The sequence below is a fragment of the Equus quagga genome, chromosome 8 (genome assembly GCF_021613505.1).
Source record: "Equus quagga isolate Etosha38 chromosome 8, UCLA_HA_Equagga_1.0, whole genome shotgun sequence".
Classification (NCBI taxonomy): domain Eukaryota; kingdom Metazoa; phylum Chordata; class Mammalia; order Perissodactyla; family Equidae; genus Equus; species Equus quagga.
Genome location: NC_060274.1, coordinates 16,323,032 through 16,347,477, shown reverse-complemented (window position 1 = coordinate 16,347,477; position 24,446 = coordinate 16,323,032). Strand labels below are relative to the sequence as shown.

The 24,446-nt window shown below is 44.9% G+C and overlaps 1 protein-coding gene across 1 annotated transcript; it reads left to right on the top strand.

The window, feature by feature from the left end:
• The first annotated feature begins 543 nt into the window (after window positions 1-543).
• On the top strand, window positions 544-17,008 carry IYD (iodotyrosine deiodinase). The gene is made up of 5 exons (XM_046670356.1): window positions 544-797; window positions 8,079-8,270; window positions 10,912-11,071; window positions 14,636-14,792; window positions 16,567-17,008. The coding sequence occupies exons 1-5, from the start codon at window positions 614-616 to the stop codon at window positions 16,747-16,749; spliced, it is 876 nt and encodes a 291-aa protein (XP_046526312.1). The 5' UTR covers window positions 544-613; the 3' UTR covers window positions 16,750-17,008.
• The last annotated feature ends 7,438 nt before the right edge of the window (window positions 17,009-24,446 follow it).

Genomic DNA, 24,446 nt, shown 5'->3' with positions numbered 1-24,446 from the left:
TACTATTTAAGCCACCTAGCCTATGACATTCCTCTTATAGCAGCCCAAACTAAGACATTTGGGGGTTAAAAAAAAAAGAGTCCTACTTAAGTTTTTATACAATTAATCAAACTGTCATTTTAAGGTTTTTTGTATCACTTTTCCTAGATCAAAATTTTTCTCTAATGCAAAATATGATCATTTCTTAATGTGTTGGCTCAGCCTTCATTTTTTTAAAAAATCAAAACCTCAGGGTAGTGTTTCACAAACAAGCTGTTTGAAAATGCAGATTACCAGGGCTCTTTCCTGGAAATTCTCTTTCAGCAGATCTGAGTTGCTGTCTGGAAATCTGTTCTTTTAAAAACAAGTATTGTCTAAGAATATATTGACTGAGGACACAATTTAAAAAAGTGAATGCACCTGTGCATTACCAGACCCACAACACTCAGCGAACACACATGGCTTTGATCTTTGCTCCTTTGCAAAGTCCTCGCAGAGTGAGAGAGGTCACTTTGCTCCCTCCTCCCTGCACACCTCTCTCTTCCTACCTCCCATCCCCCGGCATTCCCCACTCCTGTCTCTGTCTGTTTAAATATCGGGCTGGGAAGTGTGTGTACAGTTCAGGGTCAGTCTCATGACCATGTTTCTCCTGACTCCAGTCTTGGCAGCAGTTGCCTGCATTTTGATTGTGTGGCTCTTTAAAAATGCTGGTAGAAGCATCGAGAGAAGAAAGGGGGAGCCTACAGGCAGGGCCGAGGCTCGTCCCTGGATGGATGAAGACTTCAAAGACAGCACTGACCTCTGCCAGGTGGAAGAAGGTAAAGGCACTAGGAATGCTGCATAGCTTCCACCTTTGCTTTTTTATGATGAGTGCAACTTATCGGCGGGGCTTATGGAGAGGAAGAAACATACACAGGTCAGTTTCATCATCAGCCTCTATGGTGCAAGCAAATTGGTGAGTGACAGAGACAGATCGTTTCTCTCCGGTGGTCAGTTTGTCACCCGCTGGCACCAACCTCCCTTTATTCCTGGATACTCTGTAAAAAGCTCTGGAGGGGCTAACGTTTTCTCTGGCTCCAATCCTGTTCTGGCTGCTAAAATCTTTCTGAAGGGGCGCATCACAGGCTGGTGGTGACTGTGGGGTAAGTGGTCAGGTTCTGATCAAGCACTTTGAAATTAAACACTGCCATCTTTCTGGGGACTTGCTGCCTTTCATTGTGCCAGGCCCTATGGGTTAGAGACAGGAGTGGCCACTGTCCTCAAAGCTGAGTGTCCAATTCAGTAGACAAGACAATAAACAGGTAGCCAAAAGAGAGAGCAACAAAGAGACGAACCAAGGGGAACTGATCATAAGGAGTTTTGAGAAGGCATCAGGGCATGGCAGGGCACTTAGGAAAGAGCAGACCAGGCCTGGCAGATTAATAGGATAAGAACGGCAAGGGTAGGAGGCATCTCCGGTGAGAGGAGCTGGAAGGGTGTAAGCGCAGAGACAGAACCCGTTGGAAAGATGCTGAGAAGATGGGAGGACTGCACTGACCAGGGAAGGGGTGAAAGGAAATGGGGTACCAATGGCGGGCCAGGTCACGGTAGCCTGGGAAAGCAGAGGTGACAAAGGAGGCAGGCAGGAAGGGCAGGTTCTGGAGGAGCCTTGAGTAATCTGTGTTTGAGGTTTGTCTCAGGTGGGTTTGTGGGGTGGGTTTGATTTGCAAGGAGCTCAGTGATGCTCAGCTGGGCTCGTGACGGCCCACCCTCCAACAGAGGCCGCCTGGAAGTATGTGTGCATGCATGTGGGCATGGATGTGTACGTGTGCGCATATGCTTGTGTGTGCACACGTGTCTGCATGTGTGCATGTGTGCGTGTGTGTGTTCTGAGTTGTCCTAATCTCAAGACTGAGGGGTTGGGGACACAGCTGGCATTCAGTGCTGGGAACCGGCAATGCCGAATGTACCACAGAGGAGTCCAGCCCAGGCGGCCTCGGAGCAGGGCTGCCTCTTACTCTCATACGTAGAAGGACATGCCCCCTGAGTGCCCATTATGCCCAGCTGAGAAGCACTTCCCTTGAACACAGAGATGTCCATTATGAAGCGGGGTGATGACGTGTTCTGATAAGGGTGGCCTGGATGGTGGTGGAAGGGGAATGCAGAGGAAGGAGTGAATCAGGGTGAAGTTAAAGATAGAGTAACAGGCTTGGTAATAAATTGGTTATTGGAAGAAGAAGGAGAGGGCAAGATCTGGGGGCTGGAAAAGGCAGAATGGCACTATCATAAATGGGGGAGGGAAGAGGAACCAGTCAAGGGAGAAGATGTTGAGTGTCATGAAGGACATGTTAGATTTGAGAGGATGGTCACACACCCAAGCAGAAAGGGAGAGAAGAGTCTAGGTGAGTGATCCCGGCCACAGAGACTGAGTGGAGAGTTACCAGCATAGGGGTGACACTTAGAACTTGGAAAACTAATGAAGTCACTAAGGGAGTATTACTAGAAAGGCGGCTCAGGAGAGAACTCGGGTGGCACCTCCAGGTCAGAGGAACTGTGGTGGGAGAAATGGACTACAGAAAAGAAGACGTGGGGAAAGGAGCTCCAGGATCATCATAGTAACAACTCCTTATGTAGCACTTACTGTATGCAGTGTCATGTTTTACATATAGCGAGTCATTTAGTCTTCATAACAATACAGCGAGGTAGCCACTATAATCATCCCCATGTTACAGATAAGGAAACCGAGGCTGGAATAGGCTAAGTCATCTGTCCTGGCAGGTCCTGGTAGAGCCAGGACCCAGGCAGTCTGGCTCCAGAGTCCAGACAGATAGCCCGTTTACTAGGCTGCCTTTCCAGTAGGAGAATGACCTAGAACCGAGGAGGCAGGAGATGGCCGGCAGGATTAAAAATTCCCTGACAGATCAGAGGTAGTGTGCATTGAGGAAAGGCCATGAATTTGAAGACCCAAGGGTTTGGGGGATACGAGAGGGATTGATAAGGCTGGTGGGGAATCAGAGACCTGGGGACAGGCCTGAAGGCTGGGGACAGAGAACAAAGCTGTATGGCCCTGTTCTGGTTCTCTGCCTGATGGTTCATTTTTCAAAATCCTGTGCGTTCCTCACACAGAGGAATGAATTGAACACACGGTGGCCTCCTCAGCAGCCATGAGCACATCTTCCTAAATATAAAGTTCTCGGTCTCCTGTTGGAATTTTTGTGTCTACATAAGCGATACCTGCTGAGGTCACACAGGTGGTAGGTGAGAATCAACCTTTAAACTCAGGGTCCTCTGCCACCCAAGTCCCAGCTCCCAACCCTGGACGGGTGGACATGATCCAAGGGCGGATCCGCTGCTGGTATTGCAGGTTCCAAAGGGGGTGTAATTGGAGAAGAAAAAGGATTCCGTTACCAAAGAAACGTGGAGATGGTTTTGATGACAGCAAGTGGATACTGGATTCAAACCGTTTTGAAAATTGACACTAAGAGACAAAACAGTAACATAAGTGTTGTAGGCCATTCTAGCGTGAGTTAAGGAAAATATGGGTTCCAATCCAGCCTCCTGCAGCTCTGATTCACAAAGAATTCCTACTGCACGTTCACAGATCAGGGGATCAGCATGCGTGAGGTCGAGTGGGGGGATGGTGGGGAGCGCAGAGAGGCCATTCTTATCAGATGTCAGACACTGACTTCCTTCCGACCAAACGTGGTGTCCTATTAATATTTTCAGTTCCTTGTCTGTAGCAGAGGTCTAAGGAAGAGAAGTTGCTGGTGTTTACCCCAAAGTGGAAACCTCAGAGTGTCCCCCTAAAATGAACCAAAAATCCTGCACAAACATTTTCTAGTCAGGTCCAGATTCACGGAAGCTCATGGAAATGGAAACAGGAGGCAAAGATATAAGGAACACATCTCATCAAGATGTGTCTGTTTCAATGTTGGCAGGAATTTTTCTTCACTTAGCTTCACTGGCCGTCCGAAAGCTATTATTCTAACTGAAAGCTTGATTGTCCCGGGTTGTCCAATCCCTGCTAAGAAAGGCCTGTGTTAAAATTTTTATCTAATGTGGGTAATGCTTGAGAATAAAAATGTTCTCAAAAACTTGGGAAAGGACAGATTTTTATGTACCCGTGGTAACAAGCAGCTGTCAGAACTGGTTTCAAATCCATTGTCTAATGGATCAATGACAACTCACCTGAGTAAAAGCTCCTGAAAGCCGACCAATCAGTGGCAGCCTCTTGTTTCTGAAAACCAGCCAATCAGGGAGGGACTCACTCCTGTCCCCGCCCCTCTGAGTGCCAACCGATCAACAACAGTCTCAACCAAGTACCGCTGTGCCTGCAGATGACGTCAATCTGCCTGCACCCCTGGAAGTACACCAATCCCTGAGCTCCATGCTTCCCAACCACGTGGTGTGCCAGGGCCAGCCTCTGGGGCCCGGAAGAGCCAACTGTTAAATATTCTGGCATTCCGTGGGCCTTTTTTTCAATCATCGGTAGCTTGAAGTCAGGCCATGATGGAAATTGGCAAGTGCTATTAGCCAGGTCTCTTTTCTTCTGCCTCAGAGAGCTAGTTAGCCAGCACATCATTGCCAAAAACACTACATAAGGTCTGCATTCTACTGTGTTCACAGAGACTGAGCTCAACCAGCACGTGGCTCTCCTTTGCTGTAGGAAGCAATAAATTCTGCTTTGTCTTTTCATTTCATCATCCTTTGACACACTCACCCATTAATTAATAGGTTTGCATGGCTAATTTTATTTGTTTTTAAGATTGCCACCTGAGCTAACATCTGTTGCCAATCTTTGTTTTTCTTCTTCTTCTCCCCAAAGGCCCCCAGTACATAGTTGTGTATTCTAGTTGTATGGCCTTCTGGTTGTGCTGTGTGGGATGCCACCTCAGTATGGCTGGATGAGTAGGGCTAGGTCTGCGCCCAGAATCCAAACTGGCGAAACCCTGGGCCGCCAAAGTGGAGCACACAAACTTAACCACTCAGCCACAGGGCCGACCCCTGCAAGGCTAATTTTAAAAGGTTGGCTGACCAAGACTCTCATAAGACCTTTAGGTTTTAGGACAAAGGACAGGTAAGGTCAGATGAGAGAAGATTAGGAAAGGGAAAAGACGCGGATGGAGACACTGTCCTTGAGAGTGGGTCTGGGCAGATCCTACTAGGCGAGAGTGAAAGTCAGCTTGGGGACACTGGGGATGTCACAAGAGATGAAGGGGCTCAGAAACAAGTTCTGTCAACTTCACTCAGGATAGCATTAGTCTATCCAAGTTCTCTCCATCTGGACTCCCTCAGATTCTCCAGCCCCCACCCACCTCGGGAGCTGCTAGTGAAGCAGTCAATCTATACCAGGGCTAGGAGTTCAATGACTGAGAGGCCCACAGAGAAGTAGAGCCATGGCCGAGGGAGTTGAGAAGGAGGCGTTCTCCGGCAGGTGCTGGGCCCTGAAATTGCTCCCGTCCCCACCTTCAGACTCCGTCTACTGCAAGAGCTGCATTCCCCTCAGCCTTATTAATAGTGCTCCTCAAGCCTCTCCCAAAATTGCAGGGAGGGAACAAGGATGACATGACACAAATTGGCCTTTCAGTTTCATAGCTAGAAAATATTTGAAAAGATTTTGAAGTGGAACTGCAAAACACAGAAGCAGTTTACGTAGAGATGTAGCCAGAAAAATACCTTTGTGTTCAACATTAAAGCAAAGATGTGGCCTAGAATTACTTGGCTGTTAAACCTAATTATGGTGCAATTTAAGATTCCTTGGCATTAAAGCAAGGATAAAAGGCAAGTTGTTCTTGGTGTTAATAGCAAACCCCAAGTGTGGCAGCACAATTTTTTTATATATGTGTTACAAAGCAGACCATAGTAGCATGCATTTGTTTTGGAATACATGGGCTTTAGAGCTTGAATGAATTCCCCAAAGTGGCTGGGCTGGTCTAGGGTGGAGACAGGACAACTATGGAGTGCACAGAGGCTGTTCTCTTCCCTCTCGGTGTGGGCCGCATTCCTCCGGGCAGTCAGAAGCTCAAGGGCAAGGAGAGAAGTGGTACCTTTTGAATTGGTTCACTGCCCTGTGCTTCCCTTGGTGTTTTCTCTCCAAGTCTGGCTCTGCCTACTCCTTTCCCAAGTAGGATGTACACCTTCTGCCCTGGGAAGACTCCAGGATCAGCAGCCCCCAGTGCGCACAGCTTGGAGAGCGCTCAGGACAATCCAGCCCAGCAGAGATTCGGACCATTTGTCTGCCCAGCTCACAGATAATGGTTTCACTGATAAGGCTCAGGCAGCAGCCCCTCATTCTGCTGGATTAAGAGTGCTTATCCTGGCCTTTAGAAGCTGCAGAGATTGCTAGGTCATGCACCTACACTGCCTTCGTTTAGGCAAATGCTGAGTGGATCTGAAGAGTTGGTAACTTCCTTTTCAAAAAGTCAAGGAGGCATTTCATGCATTGGCTCATTTACCACATACTGACTACAGAAGGTGCCAGACTTCTTAACAAACGATGCAGAAAGTATCACTAGAGGTGAAAGTCTTTATTGACACGTTTGATAAAGTTCAGGGTTGATAGTGATGACGTCTGGGGTTGGTTCAGAATTGATTGCTAGAAAGGTGAGAGTGTTTGTTGCCACTGTTACCGAACCACGTTTGGTTTTGCTTGTCTCCCAGAGAGCCAAACACCCAGACGACGAGATTGCAGCAGAGAGAAGGTTTTATCACAAGGCAGCCAAGTGAGGAGGCGAGAGAATGAGTCTCAAATCTGCCTCCCCAAAAGTGGGATCTCAGGGATATTTATGGGATGGGGGCAAGGTAGTCTGAAGTGTGGAAATAGATGATTGGAGGTGAGGAGAGGTGAGGTAATTGATGATCTGCGCAAGCACAGTCAGACGCTATGCCTCTTCATAGGACCCATGTTCACAAGATGGTGGCATGAGCATGATCTGAGGGTGGAGTTTTTAGTCTCTTGACATCAAAAGGTTGCTTCTCAGACATCCGCATGGGCCCAGTTGATGAATTGGTGGTTTCAACCAGACTGAACTGGACAAGGGATTCTAATTCCTGAAAAACAGCTCAAACACCCAATACCATGGTGACTCTTTAAGATTTTCTTGTAAGTTTTTATCTTCTTCTTCACACCAAGTTGCCTGTGGAAGTGATTCTTTTCTTTCAGTGATTTCCCTACTTCCCAACCAGTCACTCACCGCATTAGCATTGGGGGCAGCCCTTCCTTCCTTCTAAAGGTCCTTTGATTCTCTGTTGTGTAGGCCTGGCTCTGGGCTTTCCTCCCAAATTCTATTCCCCTCACTTCATCAACAGGGCAACCTAGCTCCTCTTCCAAAGGTTCACTCCTACGCTCTGAAAAACAGGAGCCATCTACTCCAGGAACTCGGCCACGCAGAAAAACCATTAGGGGGTTAAAAGTGTGCATCCTCTCTTCTTCCCTCCTCAGTCTTGTGAGGAAAAGTGGAGATTTATTTCCCACTGATATGAATTACTTTACTTTTCTCAGAAGGCAATATTTTTGCTTTCAAGTTCTCATTCATTGTTTCAACTCGAAATCTTTCTTGAAGGCATTGATATTTTAAATATGAAACAGGAATATTTTAAAAATTGGTTCTGCTGTTGTACTTTGAAAAATGGCTCACATGGGAAGAAATCCACTACTTGAACTTTCGCTGCACTGGGAAAGTCCAAGTGTCTTTCTTTTTCAGATATTCTTACCTAACAGTTCTGGTCAGTTGATCTGCTTTTGATTTCTTTGGTAATGAATTTCTATGGTCTTCTCATTAAAAAAAATTGTGAAATGTAATATACTTGCTAGAAAAGTGTATGATATACGCCTTCCCCATTAACAAGAGTTTCTTGTGGTTTAAAAGCATCCTTCTCTTCCTGGTGCAGAGAGGGACACTCACGAATGGAGATTTCCTTTATAAAAGTAAATGTCACTAACAAAAGGGTGACTTCTACTCAGGTTTTTAGAGCCTCTCCTGTGTCTGCTGTTTCTTAAAAATAGTGAACTCAAAGTAATCCTCATACCAAAGAGGCGTATTTTGGGATGGCATATTCTGCTCCCCTTCATAACCAAGAGACATCATTTAATTTGCTGCCTTTCTTATTCTTATTTGGAGATGCTGACGAATCGCAAGAGTCAGAGGAAAACGTTGAACACATCGCGTTCTCTCACACCCGGTACCCAGAGAAGGAAATGGTTAAGAGATCCCAGGAATTTTATGAACTTCTCAACAAGAGACGGTCTATCAGATTCATAAGTAACGAGCAAATCCCAATGGAAGTGATTGATAATGTCATCAGAGCAGCAGGTCTGTAATTGCACACTGGGTCTTGGAGAATGTCAGCTGCAAGTGACGATATTGGAGCAACGTCGAAGTTCAAACACAGTGAATAAAGCCTGGAGTGATAGATTTATCTATAAAGTCTTACCCAGGTGTTCATTGACTGCCAGAAACATAATGATTTCCACTTTCTGCAAACTTCTGACTATTACAAACTTCTTGGGAGCAGATGTAACAACAGTTCAAACTTCTGACATTATTTAATATAATACATTTTTATTGAAAATAAAAATTTCTGAACATAGTATTACACATTGCAAAAGAAACCTTCTCTTACTTTTGTCTCTCCTTAAAACACATGCATATGCACACATTCACTTGCTCATATTTACACATTTCTCTTTTTGGAACCAAATTTCTTATACACACCATGCTGCTCTAGTACCATATTCTAATGCACCAGCTAAATTTACCCATATGAATTTGCAAAGTAAACCAAAGCAAAGCAAATCCATTTCAATGCAATGTAGTATCTCCACGGAGAGAAAAAATGAGAATGACAGAAAAACAGGGAGGAGACAGAAGAATGTCTATCAGAGAGTCTCCTCTGATGGGAGTCTTCTTTTTGTTTTTTTAGGAGAATCCAATATCATGTTCTTTTTTTTTTTTACTAAAGATTGGCACCTGAGCTAACATCTGCTGCCAATCTTCGTTGGTTTTGTTTGTTTGTTTTGCTTCTTCTTCTCCCCAAAGCCCCCCAGGACATAGTTGTATATTCTACTTGTAGGTACTTCTAGTTGTGCTGTGTGGGATGCCACCTCAGCATGGCTTGGTGAGCGGTGCCACATCCGCACCCAGGATCCCAACTGGCAAAACCCTGGGCCACTGAAGCAGAGCGCATGAACTTAACCACTTAGCCACGGGGCTGGCCCCTGGAGTCTTATTCCTATATAAGTCACATTTAAGTTCATTTGCAGAAATTATTGCATAACCATTGTGAATCCATTGCCCAAGTTAAAAGGAAGCAAGAATAAAACATTTCCTTTCAGTTAAGAATGCAAATGTAGGGGCCAGCCCAGTGGCATAGTGGTTAACTTCATGTGCTCTGCTTTGGCAGCCCAGGGTTCACGGGTTCAGATCCTGGGCACAAACCTACACACCATTCACCAAGCCATGCTGCGATGGCATCCCACATACAAAATAAAGGAAGATTGGCACAGGTGTTAGCTCAGGGCCAATCTTCCTCACCAAAAAAAAAAAAAAAAAAAAAACAAGATTACAAATGTGCTAGATTGTCTTTTATCTAACTAATAGCAGTAACTTCTGTGTATATACAGTCATGTGCCCTCTAATGACATTTGGGTCAACAACAGACCGCACATACAGCAATGGTCCCATAAGACCAGCACCACATAGTCTAGGTGTGTAGTAGGCTATACCATCTAGGTTTGTGTAAGTACACTCTATGATGTTCGCACAAAAACAAAATCACCTAACGATGCATTTCTCAGAACATATCCCCATCGTTAAGCGACACGTGACTGTGTCTGTATCTACATGTGTGTGTGTGCATAGGACATTCAGATAAACTTTGCGTAATTGAAAACATTAGGGAACAATTTATTTCTCATGTTTAGTGACACTCAAAGAGTGAGCAAACAGTGACATGAATTGGAATCACTCTGTTCAGAAATTTGGTCTATATGTTTAGCTTTTGACTTGAATTTCACAATCCAATCTTGCCTTCTCCACCGTGGGGCGTGGTGGGTGGAAACAGGAAGCCCATCAAGGCTGACAGGCCTGACCCCCCCCCCCCCCACCCCAGCAGGTAGAATTCCTGCCATTAAATTACTAGGAGGAAAGCGATGGTTGCTTCTGAAATGTCCCACCAGTGGGTCACTGTGGCCCACTGCTAGGAACAGTGGGCCATCTCTAGGACAGAGGGGTGACACCTGATCAGAAGCTGGCCCAGGCCCTGGATGGAATCTTAAAGGCAATGCAAGATCCTTGGGCACTGTGATGCTCTGTGAAGCACTGTCCCCAGACACTGGGACCCATCCAGGTGTGGGCAGAGGGTTCCCAGAGTCCGCAAGACCGGAAAGACACGCTGTCATGTGGATTGAGCGCCCGGGGCCAAGAGTTCTTGTGCGTCCCCAAGACCACAGCCCCCACCGTGCCACACTCAGAGCTTTGACAGAGGTGCTAAACCATTTATAGTTTAGTTATCTTTTGAGGAGCATTTTAAAAACCATTTCACCATTTAAGTTTTACCATTTTCAATAAGCTTCATGACTTTATCCTTTTGCAAGAATATCAAAACAAAAGATGTTTTGGAGAATTTTGGCTGCCAGAATTTCCCCTCAGTTCTCTCACTGGTCGTGGTAGTTAATTAGGGAGCTTTTCTCCTCCATAATTAAAGAAGCACTGATAAATTCCCGCAGCCCTGGAACTACTGGCCTTGATATCAGTTAGCTGGTTTGGAGACCCCCAAAACTGATGCTGAGGGAAACGGAGTCGACAGCAGCAGGCTTGTCTCCTGCCAAGCCCCTGGTTTGCTGGACGATCTAACTTCATTTGGAGCAAGTGCTGGTTATTACATTTATTCTTAATTAACATTCTCACTTTTCCCTGCAGTTTTAATTTCTGATTTTAATTTAATGGATGATAGGAACAGCCCCAAGTGGGGCCCACACTGAGCCCTGGACCTTTGTGGTCGTGAAGGACCCGGACACGAAGCATAAGATTCGGGAGATCATTGAGGAAGAAGAGGAAATAAACTACTTGAAAAGAATGGGCCACCGATGGGTTACAGACCTGAAGAAACTGAGGTACAAAGTTGGTGCAATTAGGGACGTTTGGTTTGGCCTCTTGAAATGAAGTAACTATGACTTCAGTTTCCTGGTTTTGTTTTGGGTGTTAAAAAGTTTGATTCTGCCTCTGGGAGGAATTCTGGAAGTCAAGTCCGGCTTCACCACATCCGGTGGAGTGGTTGGGAATGCCAGCTAGAATCAGATCTGGCTTCAAACCTTAGCTTTGGTTTTTCAATTGTAAGGCCTGAGGCATTTATTTACTCTCTCTAAGCATATTAGTCTGGATTCTCCATAGAAACAGAATCAGTGGAGAGGGAGAGAGAGAGAGAGAAAAGACATAAAGAGACAGAGAGAAACAGAGATGAGAGATTTATTTTTTTTTAACCCCCCCCCCCCCCCCCCCCGTACACAGTCATATATCTTAGTTGCAGGTCCTTCTAGTTGTGGGATGTGGGACGCCACCTCAACATGGCCTGACGAGCAGTGCCATGTCTGCGCCCAGGATCCGAACCCTGGGCCGCCACAGTGGAGTGCGCTAACACAATCACTCGGCCACGGAGCTGGCCCCGAGAGATTTATTATAAGTAATTGGTCCACATGATCATGGAGGCTGAGCAGTCCTAAGATCTGCAGTAGGCAAGCGGCAGACCCAGGAGGGTTGATGGTGCAGTTCTAGTCTGACTCCGAAGGCCTGTGAAGCGGGAGAGCCAATGGTATAAATTCCACTCCCGGGCCGAGACGAAAGGCGGGAGAAGACGGATGTCCCAGCTCGAAGACAGTCAGGCAGAGAGAGAGCACGCCCCTTCCTCCACATTTTTATTCTATTCAGGGCTTCAGCAGACTGGATGAGACCCGCCCACAGCGAGAAGGGCAACCTGCTTTCCTCAGTCTACCCATTCACACGTTAGTCTGGTCCAGAAGCACCCTCACGGACACACCCAGAATATTGTTTAACCAAATCTATGAGCACCCGGTGGCCCAGTCATGTTGACACATAAAATTAACCATCATGCTAAGCTCCTGTTTTCTACCCAAAATGATATTGTTAAAAGCTTGGTGTCAGGATTAAATGAGATCGAGACTAAGAGTAGGTCCTCCAAAGCTAGACGGCTATGGCTCAAATGTGAGGTCTACCGCTTACCAGCCTCTCTGTACCTCAGTTTCCTCATCTGTCAAATGAGAATAAGTCTAGCATCTACTTCATTATGAAAATTAAATGAGTTTTTAAGTGTGTAGAATGATAATGCCACATAGTGAGAATCATAAGGATCTTTGGTAAAGAAATAGACTCTGACCCACATAATTATTAGTAAATAAAACTTTAAGGACTTACTTCACTCTTCTCCCACCTTGGAACATAAGATTGTGAAATATTTCTCAGGATCTTGAGTGAAGTATATTACAGCTTGCTACAGAGATCGCATCTTCCACATGATGGCAGAGCAGGCTTTAATTTTAGTACATGTTTAGTAAAAGTACAAGTTGAGTACAAGTGTAATATCCATTAGGCGTTAGTAACTTTGTGGGCTTCCTTATCTCAAGAAAGAAGTGGATTGGAATTCCGTGTGACTAGTTATACTGTGGTGCCCCAGTGTGTTAGGGGACGTAAATACAAGGTTTCATTTTTTCCAGTGGCTACAGCTAGCTATGCCTTGCTGAACCCTCTTTCCCACTGAGAGGCAGTCGCCCTTCCTAATATCTCAGAGAGATTCCGGAACTTCTCAGTCACTTTTATAATCAAAACAGTCCCCTTCCACTTTCTAGACAGCCTTGTCATTTTAGAACTCTAGTCACAGGGTGCTCTGTACAAATACTCACTCCCCACAAAAGCCATTTCCTTTGCCTCCAATCTCTTCTCAGGCTGAGCATGAGGCGGGTTGGGGCAGAGATATTGGTCCTGACCACTCAGGAGGGAGGCTATCTCGACTCGTTGGCACTTACAGTGTAGAAGGACTCACGTGTCTGGCTGTCAGCTGTGGGCCTTGAGTGGCCAGTTCTGACACGGGCCATCCAACACTCCACTGTGATGCAGGCTAAGAAAGGGCGACTGCGTGGCAATCTTGGAGGGTGGCGTGCGACTTCTCATCGAACAGTCAGGACTGGGGTGAGGAGAAGTCGGCCTCTTGGCCCTGCTGCTCTTTCGTTTATTTGGCCCCAGAGAATAATTTTTTCCTCAGATATTTAAACCCTATCGAAATTGATATCTATGGAGTTATCACAGTGCTCTGGAAGAAGCGCCGGACATTAATAACGAATATCTAAATCTTACTGCATATTCATGGCAAAAAAGTGGGATGAGTAAAAGCAGAGTTGAGTTTCTAGCTTTAGAGAGATGTGCTCCGGGAGGGGGCAGTACCGACAAAACACTGCCAGCCCCGTCACTGTCCCCTCCGAAGACAGAATTAATTGCTCTCTCAGCTCTGTGCCCAAAGCACCTAACATACACCTCCCATGCATCAAAAATAGCCATTAGCACATAGTATTTTAATAATTGGTTTCCTTTCCTTTTCGTTTTATAGGCCATATTCTAGAAACCTTTGTTGTACACCAAGATACTCTTGAGAATCCAATTAAAGCTACAGACTTTCTCTGCAGACAGTATGGACACACGCACATATATATAAACTCTAGGGGTCGAGGGAGCTCCAGTTTAAGAAAGTCTTATACCATCTAGCAGAGTGCTGATGCACTGTGGGTAAACGAATAAATGTTTGTTAAATTGAATTGCAAATGAGCATGTGTCCTGACATCCTGTTTGAGTCAACTCTGAAGCCCACAGCTGTCATTAAAGGCTCAATGATATGGAATCTGGGCCCAATCTACCTGCCAAACTGTGTCTCTTCCTGCTTGAGCCCTCCACCAGGCAGAAGGCGCTACTTGTCCTTGTTTAACAGGCCTTGCGCCACGTTGCTCTCTTTTAGTTAGCTCCACTGTGATGGCATAATAAATTCTTCTAAAATTGAACAAGCCCAGAATATTAGATACCAGTGTACACCTAGGCAAAATAAATAAGTACAAAAAAATCTGTAAAAATTACTAACTTGCCTTTGAACGTAGGTAAATTAGTTATTCTTCATCTCGTATTTTAGACATTTTTTTGTTATTCACTGTAAAATAATATGAGTAATAATCATAACACTAGCTGACACATACACGGCACTATGGACTAGGTACTACTTTAAGCACTTTTTATATTTTAGCTGATTACACCCTCACAATAATCATATGCGGTGAGTAATGTGGGGCTCCTAATGCACTTGGCTTCTATTTCTTTCATAGCACTTTCCAAGGTTTATTTTGCCAAATTTGGCTTATCGCCCTCTTGATTATAGGATCCATCTTTGCATCTTTCAGCGTTTCATGTGCCTTGCCATACTAGGCCCTTATTAATGCATTTATTGAATTGAATGACCCTGGATAGAAAAAGATGAACAAGACACAAACAAACAAATATCCTGCTCCTTTTCAATTTAAACGCAAGACAAGTAAATGGTTTTATTTTCAACGTAAATACGCTAAGGTAGTATAAAGATAAAAATCATTAAAAGCAAATATTCTCTGGAATATTTTTTTTCCCTTCAGAACCAATTGGATTAAAGAGTACCTGGACACAGCACCTGTTTTGATTCTCATTTTTAAACAAGTGCATGGTTTTGCTGCAAATGGCCAAAGAAAGGTCCATTACTACAGCGAGATCAGTGTTTCCATCGCTTGCGGCATCCTCCTGGCTGCCCTGCAGGTACGTTACCCTCCCACCCTGGCCAAGAGAGAGAAGTGATCCTTGGGGGCCAAATGGTGGCCTTATTCGCAAATCCCAGCTGAGTTTCTAGCTCAGGAACCTGTGGAAATTGTTTATCTAAAGTTAAATTCCTAAGTAAGGTAACTCAGTGAAAAATGACTCTGGAAGCCAGGATTGGTGAGTTTGATGGTTCAACAAGCTGGCACTCTTCCTGAAAATTCACTTACAACGTCATTTCAGGGTCAGAAAAATGGTTGTTGTATTCTCCTTCACCTGTAACGACATGGAGCTTCAAGGGTTTGGGCCGACACGGGAAAGGGCATCAGAGCTCAAAGTTCCAGGGACTGGTTTCCTAGCTGTGTTTTCCGTTGTTGTCTGAGCCGATGGAATGATTAAAAAGCTCTAAGGAGGACTCTCCTTTCCTGAGAAGTTGAGTTTACATTGCACTAGAAAGATGTCCACGTGCTTAAAAAAATTCCACCTACACAGTAGCTAGAGCAACGCGAAGCATGAAACGGAGCAGCACTGAGGGACGCCTCTCATGGGGTTCAATTCGTTCCCTCAACAAATATTTCCCTGGGAGGCACCAGGAATGGTGGCTTCATGAACTGGTGGGGACTGGAGTCCTGGGATGGAGAGTGACAGTAAACAAGCAAAATAAAGATTATAAGAGGGAGTGATCCCACTTTCAAGGGACAATCAATTCCAAAAACACATGTGCTTCTTCACTAAAAGAAAAATTTGGATGCTGAAAACATCGTACAAAATATAGTCATTGTTACACAAAAGAGGAATGTGTTTTTTTAGATTGCTTGAAAAATTGTCCTAAAGGAGCTGGCATCTTATTACCTTCCTAATTCTGTAAGCGGATAAATAAAGGAATCACTGCGCAACATCGAACCACGGGGCGCCCCCATCCATCTTAGGGTCCCTGAAGAAGCTGTTTAGACCTTCAGAGAGCTCAATTCACAAGGTAGCTTCTGCACCTTCAAATCTGCAGCCTTTTTCACTTTAGTGTTGACTTTGCTGCCCTCTAGCTTTCCATAAGGCTGAGTGTAGCCCATTTGTGAGGGAGGAAAGAAATCTTCCTGAAGCCTCCATCGGAACAGACAGCGTGATGACTGGACCAAATGAGCTTGTGCAAGACTGTCCGAGGCAGCTCCAGAATTTCATTCCAGCTCAGGCTTAGCAGTGACTGCCGATTGGGAAGGGTAGGGGATGAAGAGGGTCGGCTCCAGAAGTGTCTTGAAGCTACACAAGATTTTCATTAGATGTTTATTAGCCAGAGGGGCTGGGGGAGAGGTTGATGAAGTATTTCCTCCCCCTCCAGCGTATCCCTCGGCACTGGGTTCTCTATCATGGAACGTAAGTATTTTCAGCTGGGGACGATGCTGTGCCGCCATTGCTGGTTCTATAATCATAGGACCTCCCATTGTTTGCGCCGTTCCCTTGGTGTAAGCAGATTCTCCAAGTTTCTTCCCATGAAATAACCATGTCCGTTTCTTAAGCATCAGTGAAAAACAAGACTAGTATTTTTCTTCTTCGAGAAGCTTCTCATTGGTTAAAAGAATGTGAGGACTGGGGAGGTTGAAGAGAGCAGGTAAGATTCAAGATACCCATTGCCCCAGCTGGCAGCCTCTTTGGTGCCCGACTTCATGGAAATAATGGGACGAGCAGGTCCAATAGGGAGTAGAATGTCCCCAGGCCAGAAGCAGAGCCGTGACTTTGCCTGCTGACTTCAAAACGTGCGTATTCTTTTCCTCTCCTGTTTTAGAATGCAGGACTGGTGACTGTCACTACCACTCCTCTCAACTGTGGCCCCCGTCTGAGGGTGCTCCTGGGCCGGCCCACGAATGAAAAGCTGTTGATGCTGCTCCCCGTGGGGTACCCCAGCCAAGAGGCCACGGTGCCCGACCTAAAACGCAAATGTCTGGATCAGATCATGGTGACTGTGTGACCAGCAGGGAGAGGCTGGAAGATGATGCCCCTACTGGCTCTCCTCTTCCTCTCGGGTCTGCGGGATGCTCTTTGTCTGCGTGTTAGCTCTCCCTCGCCTCCACCTCACAGGGGTGGCCACTGTGTCACGACACCTTTCCCCGTTCTCCATCACTTTGAGTCTGATAGACAGCGTGACGAGGCGAATACATAGAATAACAGGTCAGCAGATACATTCTCTTCGATTTCTCATCCGCTTTGGAAATGCATTAAAATTTTTCTAAGAACGTGCCCTGGTTTTTGCGTTTTTAAAATTGTTCCAGAAAAACCACTGGGTGATTTTTTTCTTTGACTTTTTAAAAACTCACATGAAGGAAAATATCGTCAGAAAATTTAACATGGTCCCAAGAATTCAGCAATCTGATGATTCTTGAATTTAAATTTAGACTAATCAAACTGCCTTCTGCCCTCTGATTTCTCGTGGCTTTTAGGCAAAGGATGTGCTTTTGAGACATCCTCTTTTACGGAACTCCATGGATATTCTGCAGATTTTGAATAAGTAACCATCAAAGTAATTAAGATGTCACACTCACAGAATGGAAGAGCTACGCTTGTGTGGGTGGGTCTGACTGGCAGCCATGTGGACATATAAATGGTTAGCCGCCCTGCCCAGTGGTGTGTTGGAGGTGGCTCTGACCAGCTCGTGGAAGCTGATTGTTACATATTCAGGAATGTTGCGAGCCAGTTAGTAAACCATTTGTAGCTTGAAATTGCCAGTAGTGGGATTATTTACACCAACGCAGTTGGCAGACACTACAAATGGGGACTTGTTCTCTTTTTCTTAAAGGGAACTATTCTCCACGCACAGCACGAACCATGTCTCCCTTCTTTTGTACTCCCTTCTTTTCTACTCCCCCCCATGAAACACATTATCCTTTTTCTCCTGGTGGCAGTCAAGCTGTTTGGAACTGATGGGGTCACAAGGTGCCAGGTTGGGAATGGCAGACCTAGTCTTTCCCCGGGAACCTTCTGTCTTCCCATCCAGGGGCACTGGACACACAGCGCACTCATGGCTCACATCATTGGCCACCAGGCAACCCTACTCACCTCTTTATCCCTTCCACTGACTTTTCTCTGCTATTTTATTACTTAGTTCCCTCAAGAAAAATTTCTCTTGCTTCTTTTCATTCCATTTCTAAGTCATACAGCTCAAAAAAAGTCCTTAGTATCATGGATAAGCATCAGAGCTGGTGACGAATCTGCATCAGAGAAAAGGAAGATTTTTTTCCCTTTAAAATACAATTAGACCTTAGAAGAACCCACGCCCTCAACTTCCAAAGGCCTCTGAAGTACCTACAAGTCTTTTTTTAGAGTCTCCAAAAATCTTCCATCTGTATTTTCTTATTTCCCTAAACATACTTTTCCCTGTCCACACTTTTTGATAAATACAAACTTTTTACATTTTGTTTCTATTCCCTTTTTAAAGGAAAAAAAAATCATGAGTATTAGGTCCTGCACTCTTTATTGGAAAAGAGCATTGTTTTAACTACATTGTGGCTTTCTTAGGCTTCTGTGGGCTGGAATGGGAACCCAACCTCTGTACTTCATATTGTTTTTAGTAAGAAAAAGATACCCTGAGTGCAAATGTCAGAATAATACACACACCTTGGCATCACAGTGCAAAGAAATTGGAATTATCTTCCTAAACTTCTCTTCTGTTTCTTATGTTTTGAAACTGTTTGAGCCCGGGGACTACTTTGCTGATTTTAGTCCACCCTGCTGAGGAGGGCTGAGGTGTCAAAAGAAGCTTGCCTCCTGGGCGTGGGGAGGATAGGGAATCCGGCCAGTCGGGGGGAGGTGGGGGGTCTGGGTACAGAGTACTGTCCTTCAGGTATGGAGCCACTTGAGAGCAAAGAGGAAATCCAGACCACTCATGAGTTAGGGGCCCTGGAGCAGGAGATTTCAAAGGCCTGGTCACCCCCCAGGTCACCACACCCAGAAACACAGCCCTGATTTTTCACAGATGCTGAATAAAGGTGCAAAGACATGGATTTGGGAAGTGCTCCAGCCAGCTCTCTCTTTGGGGGATGGAATTTTTAGTAATTCTTACTCTCAACAGAACAGCATAGACGGGCCCGGATTCGAGTTTCTCTTCTGGTCTCACCAGCTGGGAGGCCGTGGAAAACAGACTGCAAGCCTCGTTTTCTTCGTCTGTAGAATGAGGATACATGTAGCACTTCCCTCAGGGCTGTGACGGTGACTGAGTGTGATGGCTCCTGTACAGTTCCTCGCATACGGTGGGGGACAGGGTTAGCTTTCATTGTTGACTCTTAATGTTATTATTATTACTATTAATACTATGTGCTGTGTACATTTGGCCAAAAAAATAAAATGACACCCTTGAAGAACCTTGTCCTTCATGGAGTGAAAATCGTATTAAAATGTAGAAGAAATGCCATCTCACGTGAGCCAGAGCTGTTTTTTGGATTTAGGGATGACTTCAGCTGTGTCTGGTTGGGTTCTGGGAGCCTCTGGATGGGGCCTCCACAGCAATCTACTTAATGAGAAAGAAAAAGGCTCCTTAGAAAACCTATTTTCAGGGCAGAGAGAGTGGGGACCTAAAGTCAGACCCATGACAACCGATCAAGGTCAGAAAGAGGGGCAAATTGAAATGTGGTCCAGAGTCCGGCCCTCAGATGCCAACCCACAGACTCTCGATAAAGGCTCTGCTGGAGAAGCAGCTGGGAGCGAGCAACGTAGCTGCTCCTTGACGATCTCATGATGCGTACACAGCCCGGCCGTTTAATCCAGTTACGTGCAGGGCCGCATTCAAAGAGAGAGCGGCTGGTTTTCCTTCTCCAGTAATCCTGGTAAGCAGTCAATATATTTACTGCCTTCTTTTGAGAAGGCAGCAAAGGCAGATTACAAAACTTAAACCGTCTTTCCCATCTTTTTCTCTTTCTAAATATGTCTAACCAATGTATGACAGCTGCTCCCAAGGTATAGATTTGTCCTCATTTGTTAAATGTCCCCAAATTTTGTCACCAATTTGCCCTATGCAGGCTCTCTTGTGTCGTTTGCTCCTTTCCGCTTTCTGTATTTATTTTTTCTCTCTCACTTTTTACCATTATGAATCCAGCTGGTCTCCCTGGCTTCTTTAGTCCTCGCCACACACCCACTCCACCATGCATTATTCTGATCCTGGTAATAAAGGCCTAGGAGTGGCAGGTCAGGGTAGACCTCTCTTAGCAGGTCAGGGAGAGGAGAGGAGACAGTTAAGCCTCATATGGCAATGTCATCTTCAAGGTCATGTCCATGAGATAGTGGTGGCAGGGAAGTATAATGGTTAAACACATAAGCTAAGGAGTCACATAGACTGGGTTTAACTCCCTGCTCTGCCAGAGATCTAAAGGGATAAATTCTTATTTCCTTGGTGACCTTGAGCTAGTTGCTTAACTGAAGCTCTTATCTGAGGTGTAAAAATGGGACTAAATTCAAATTTCCACGTATTTGTGAATTTTCCAGTTTTCCTCGTGTTACTGGTTTCTGGTTTTATACCATTGTGGTCAAGAAAAGTTGTGTGGCATGACTTCAATCTTCTTAAACTTGATAAGACTTTTTTGGTGACTTATCATGTGATCTACCCTGAAGAATGTGCCATGTGTCCTTGAGAAGAATGTTTATTCTGCTGCTGTTGGATGGAGTGTTCTGTAAGCATCTGTTAAGTCCATCTGGTCTAACATGTAGTTTACGTCCAGTGTTTCCTCACTGACTTTCCGTCTATGCATTGTTGAAAGAGGAGTTTTGAAGTTTCCTGCTATTTATTGTGTTGTTGTCTGTTTCTCTCTTCAGATCTGTCAGCATTTGCTCACTTTATTTGGGTGCTCCAATGTTGGGTACATGTATATTTACAATTGTCCTATCCCCCTGGTGAATTGACCCCTTTATCATATATAATGACCTTTTCTATATCTCTTGTTCCAGCTTTTGAGTTTAAGCCTATTCATCTGGTACAAGGATAGCTAGCCCTGCTCTCTTTTGGTTTCCACTTGCATGGAATATCTTTTTTCCATTCTCTCACTTTCAGTCTTTGTCCTTAAAGCTAAAGTGAGTCTCTGGTAGGCAGCATATAGTTGGGCCTTTGCCTGGAGAATTTAATCCATTTATGTTGGGAGTAATTATTGATAGGTAAGGACTTACTAATACCATCGTATTAATTATCTTTCGGCTGTTTTGTAGTTCTCTCGTTCCTTTCTTCCCTTGTAAGTTACAAGCTTCTTTTCTCTTGCTACTTTTAACATTCTCTCTTCATCTTTGATTTTTGATAGTTTTATTATAATGCGTCTTGGAAAAGATCTGTTTAGGTTGAGTTTGTTCGGGGGCCTACGAACTTCATGAACTTGGATGTCCAGATCTCTCCCCAGATTTGGGAAGCTCTCAGTCATTATTTCTTTAAATAAGATTTCTGACTCCTTCTCATTCTCTTCTCCTTCTGGGACTACAATAATTCATGGATTATTTCTTTTGATGGTATCCCGTAGATCACGTAGGCTTTATTCACTCTTTTTTCTTCTCCTCTGACTGGATAACTTCAAAGGTCTTGTCTTTTTTTTTTAATGTATGCTTTTTTGGTGAGGAAGATTGGCCCTGAGCTAACATCTGTGTTGCCAATCTTCCTCTTTTTTTTTTCTCCCCAAAGGCCCAGTACATAGCTGCATATCCTAGTTGCAAGTGATCCTAGTTCTTCTATGTGGGATGCCTCCACAGCATGGCTTGATGAGCAGTGCTAGGTCCGCGTCCAGGACCCCAACCAGTGAACCCTGGGCCGCTGAAGTGGAGCACGTGATCTTAACTACTCAGCCATGGGGACAGCTCCTAAAGGTCTTGTCTTCTAATTCACAAATTCTTTCTCCTGTTTAATTTATTCTGATGTTGGTGTTCTCTATTGCACTTTCTGTTTCGTTCATTGTATTCTTCAGCTCCAGAATTTCTGTTTGAATCTTTTTTACAATTTCTATCTCTTTGTTAAACTTCTCACTTTGTGTATTTTTTTTCTGATTTGACTGAAATTGTCTTTCTGCGTTTTCTTGTAGCTCATTGAACTTCCTCCAAACCACTATTTTGAATTCCTCACTGGGTAAATTGCAGAGCCCTGTATCTTTGGTGTCTGATACTAGAGAATTATGGTGATCCTTTGGTGGTGTCATGTTTCCTTGATTTTCACATTCTTTGAAGTTTTGCATTGCTGTCTTTGCATTTGAAGTAGCAGTCACCTCCTCTGATTTTTAGTAACTGACCCCTCTGATGCATCCTAACTCATATTTCTTTGCTTCAGTGTTGTGCTGGAACTTCTCTGCTGGACTGCCGAACTTCCACAGTGGTTCACTCATCTGTGGGTGATTGTCTAAGACAATGTTTTCCAAGGGCTCCTGGACCACAGCTGAGAGGGCCTGGAGCTGGTTCATGGACCATTGAAGGTTCCATAGCTGGGACCAAGGCCTGTATGCTTATTACCTGATGTGTGAGTGGGTGCTTCATGTATGGTGCTGGATCCCACAAAGGCACTTTTGTCCATATATGGATGCAAAATTGTCATTGTTCAGGAGGGGTATGAATGAGAGACAGGTATTCAGCCGTCTTGCTGATGTCACTTCCCTCATTGTACTTTTGGTTCAACTTTTCTGTGTGTTTTTCAAAGTAAAAAGCTGAAGGAACAAAAAAATCACTTAGAATCAAATCTGATGTAAATGGGTATTTCCTGAAGCAATTTGTCTAAAAATGCTCCCTAAGTTCATCATTAGCTGGCCCTGGTGGTCTCGTGGCCACTCTCACTGCTGTGGGCTTGGTTCATCTCCCGGTCAGGGAACCACACCACCCACCTATCAGTTGTCATAATGTGGCAACTGAGTGTAGCTGTGATGCTCAGAGTTCTGCCACTTGTATTTCAGACACCAGCAGGGTCACCCACAGTGGACAGGTTTCAGCAGAGCTTCCGTAATAAGACAGACTAGGAAAAAGGACCTGGCCACCCACTCCAAAAAAATCTGGCCATGAAAACCCTGTGAACGCAGTGGAGCTTTCTGATAGAGCACCGGAAGGCGAGAGGATGGTGCAAAAAGACTGGCAAGGGTTCCCTCTGCTGTCCACAGGGTTGCTAGGTGTCGGAGTTGACTCCATAGCACTAATGACAGTGTTAGTTCATCGTTAGGTTTAGAGATTTACTGGAGGCACCGGAGAGCTAGTTTATTTCACTGGGTTATCTTGGAATGTCCCCAAGTGGACACATTCAAGACGTGAGGATGGGAACCTCAGGCAAATAAGACCTGAGATTCAACTTACTTGCAGGAGCTTATTGCGTAGTGAAGGAAGGGAAGGGATCTGTGGGAAAGAAATGTGAGAAAACATTTCAGCCCGCCCGCGCCTCGCATGGGCGCCTTCCGGGGAAACCAGGAACATTCAACTCTCCCACTGCCCTGAGCAGACCTCACACTAATCTCTGATGCTGCGTCACGATCGGGGCAGATCAGCCCGGCCCCCAGCCAGCAGCTGTGCCTGGAAAGGGAAGGATAAGGATAAGTTTCTTTCTTCTCACTGCAGCTTCAAGTTCTTCTTAACTTCCTTTGATGTGTTCATAAAAGTCATGTACCAACTGCATTCAGAGTAGAAAGAGTGGTCCGGCAGGCTTATAGATCCTCTTGCAGTTTTGAGATCCCCAAACAAAGAGGTAATTGAATGATTTCATCACTGTGAGGAAGAATAATTAATTAAGAAACCTGAAAATGATTTTTGGCTCACAGATGGAGCTCCCTTGAAGACTCGTGCTTTGAGGAAAACTGTAATTGAGAGCTGTGTCATCCGGGATGGCTAGAGCAGTGGTCCTCAAATGTCAGCCTGCATCACAGCCACCAGGAGGGGTTGGTCAGGCGCTGACTGCTGGATGTCATCTCCAGAGTGTCTGATTCAGCAGGGCTGGTTGGTGTCCAAGCCTCTGCATTTCTAACAGGTTTCCAGGAGAAGTTGATGCTGCCGCTTAGGTACCACACCTTGAGAACCATGAGGCTGGGGCAATCAACAACTCCAACACTTTAATGACTTAAAATTTAAACTTTTTATACTTAAAAATTTGCTAACAGGGTAAATCTTATGTCAAGGGTTCTTATCAATAATAACAACAACCATAAACAAAGAGGGCAAGAGGAAACTTTTGGAGGTGATAGATATGTCTATGGCATAGACTGCGGTGATGGTTTCATGGGTGTATACTCATCTCCAAACTTATCAAGTTGTATACATTAAACATGCACATGCTTCCGTTTGTCAATCATACCTTGATAAAGTGGTTTTAAAACAGTAAAAAAAAAAAAGTGACCACGCTTCTGACAAAAATCACAATTCTAAATTCAGCACGAATGATAAATTTCCTTCAAAGCAAATCCACAGAGATAAAGCACTGCCTGGAGGAGAGCCTTCTTATATATGCTTCGATTGGGTGTATTTTTTTCCCAATATATTCTACTTTTTAATAAAAATGTTGCCCTACAGGGGCCGGCCCCATGACTGAGTGGTTAAGTTTGCGCACTCTGCTTTGGCGGCCCAGGGTTTCGTCAGTTCAGATCCTGGGTGCGGACATGGCACCGCTCATCAAGCCACACTGAGGCGGATTCCACACAGCACAACCAGAAGGACCTACAACTAGAATATAGAACTATAGTACATAGG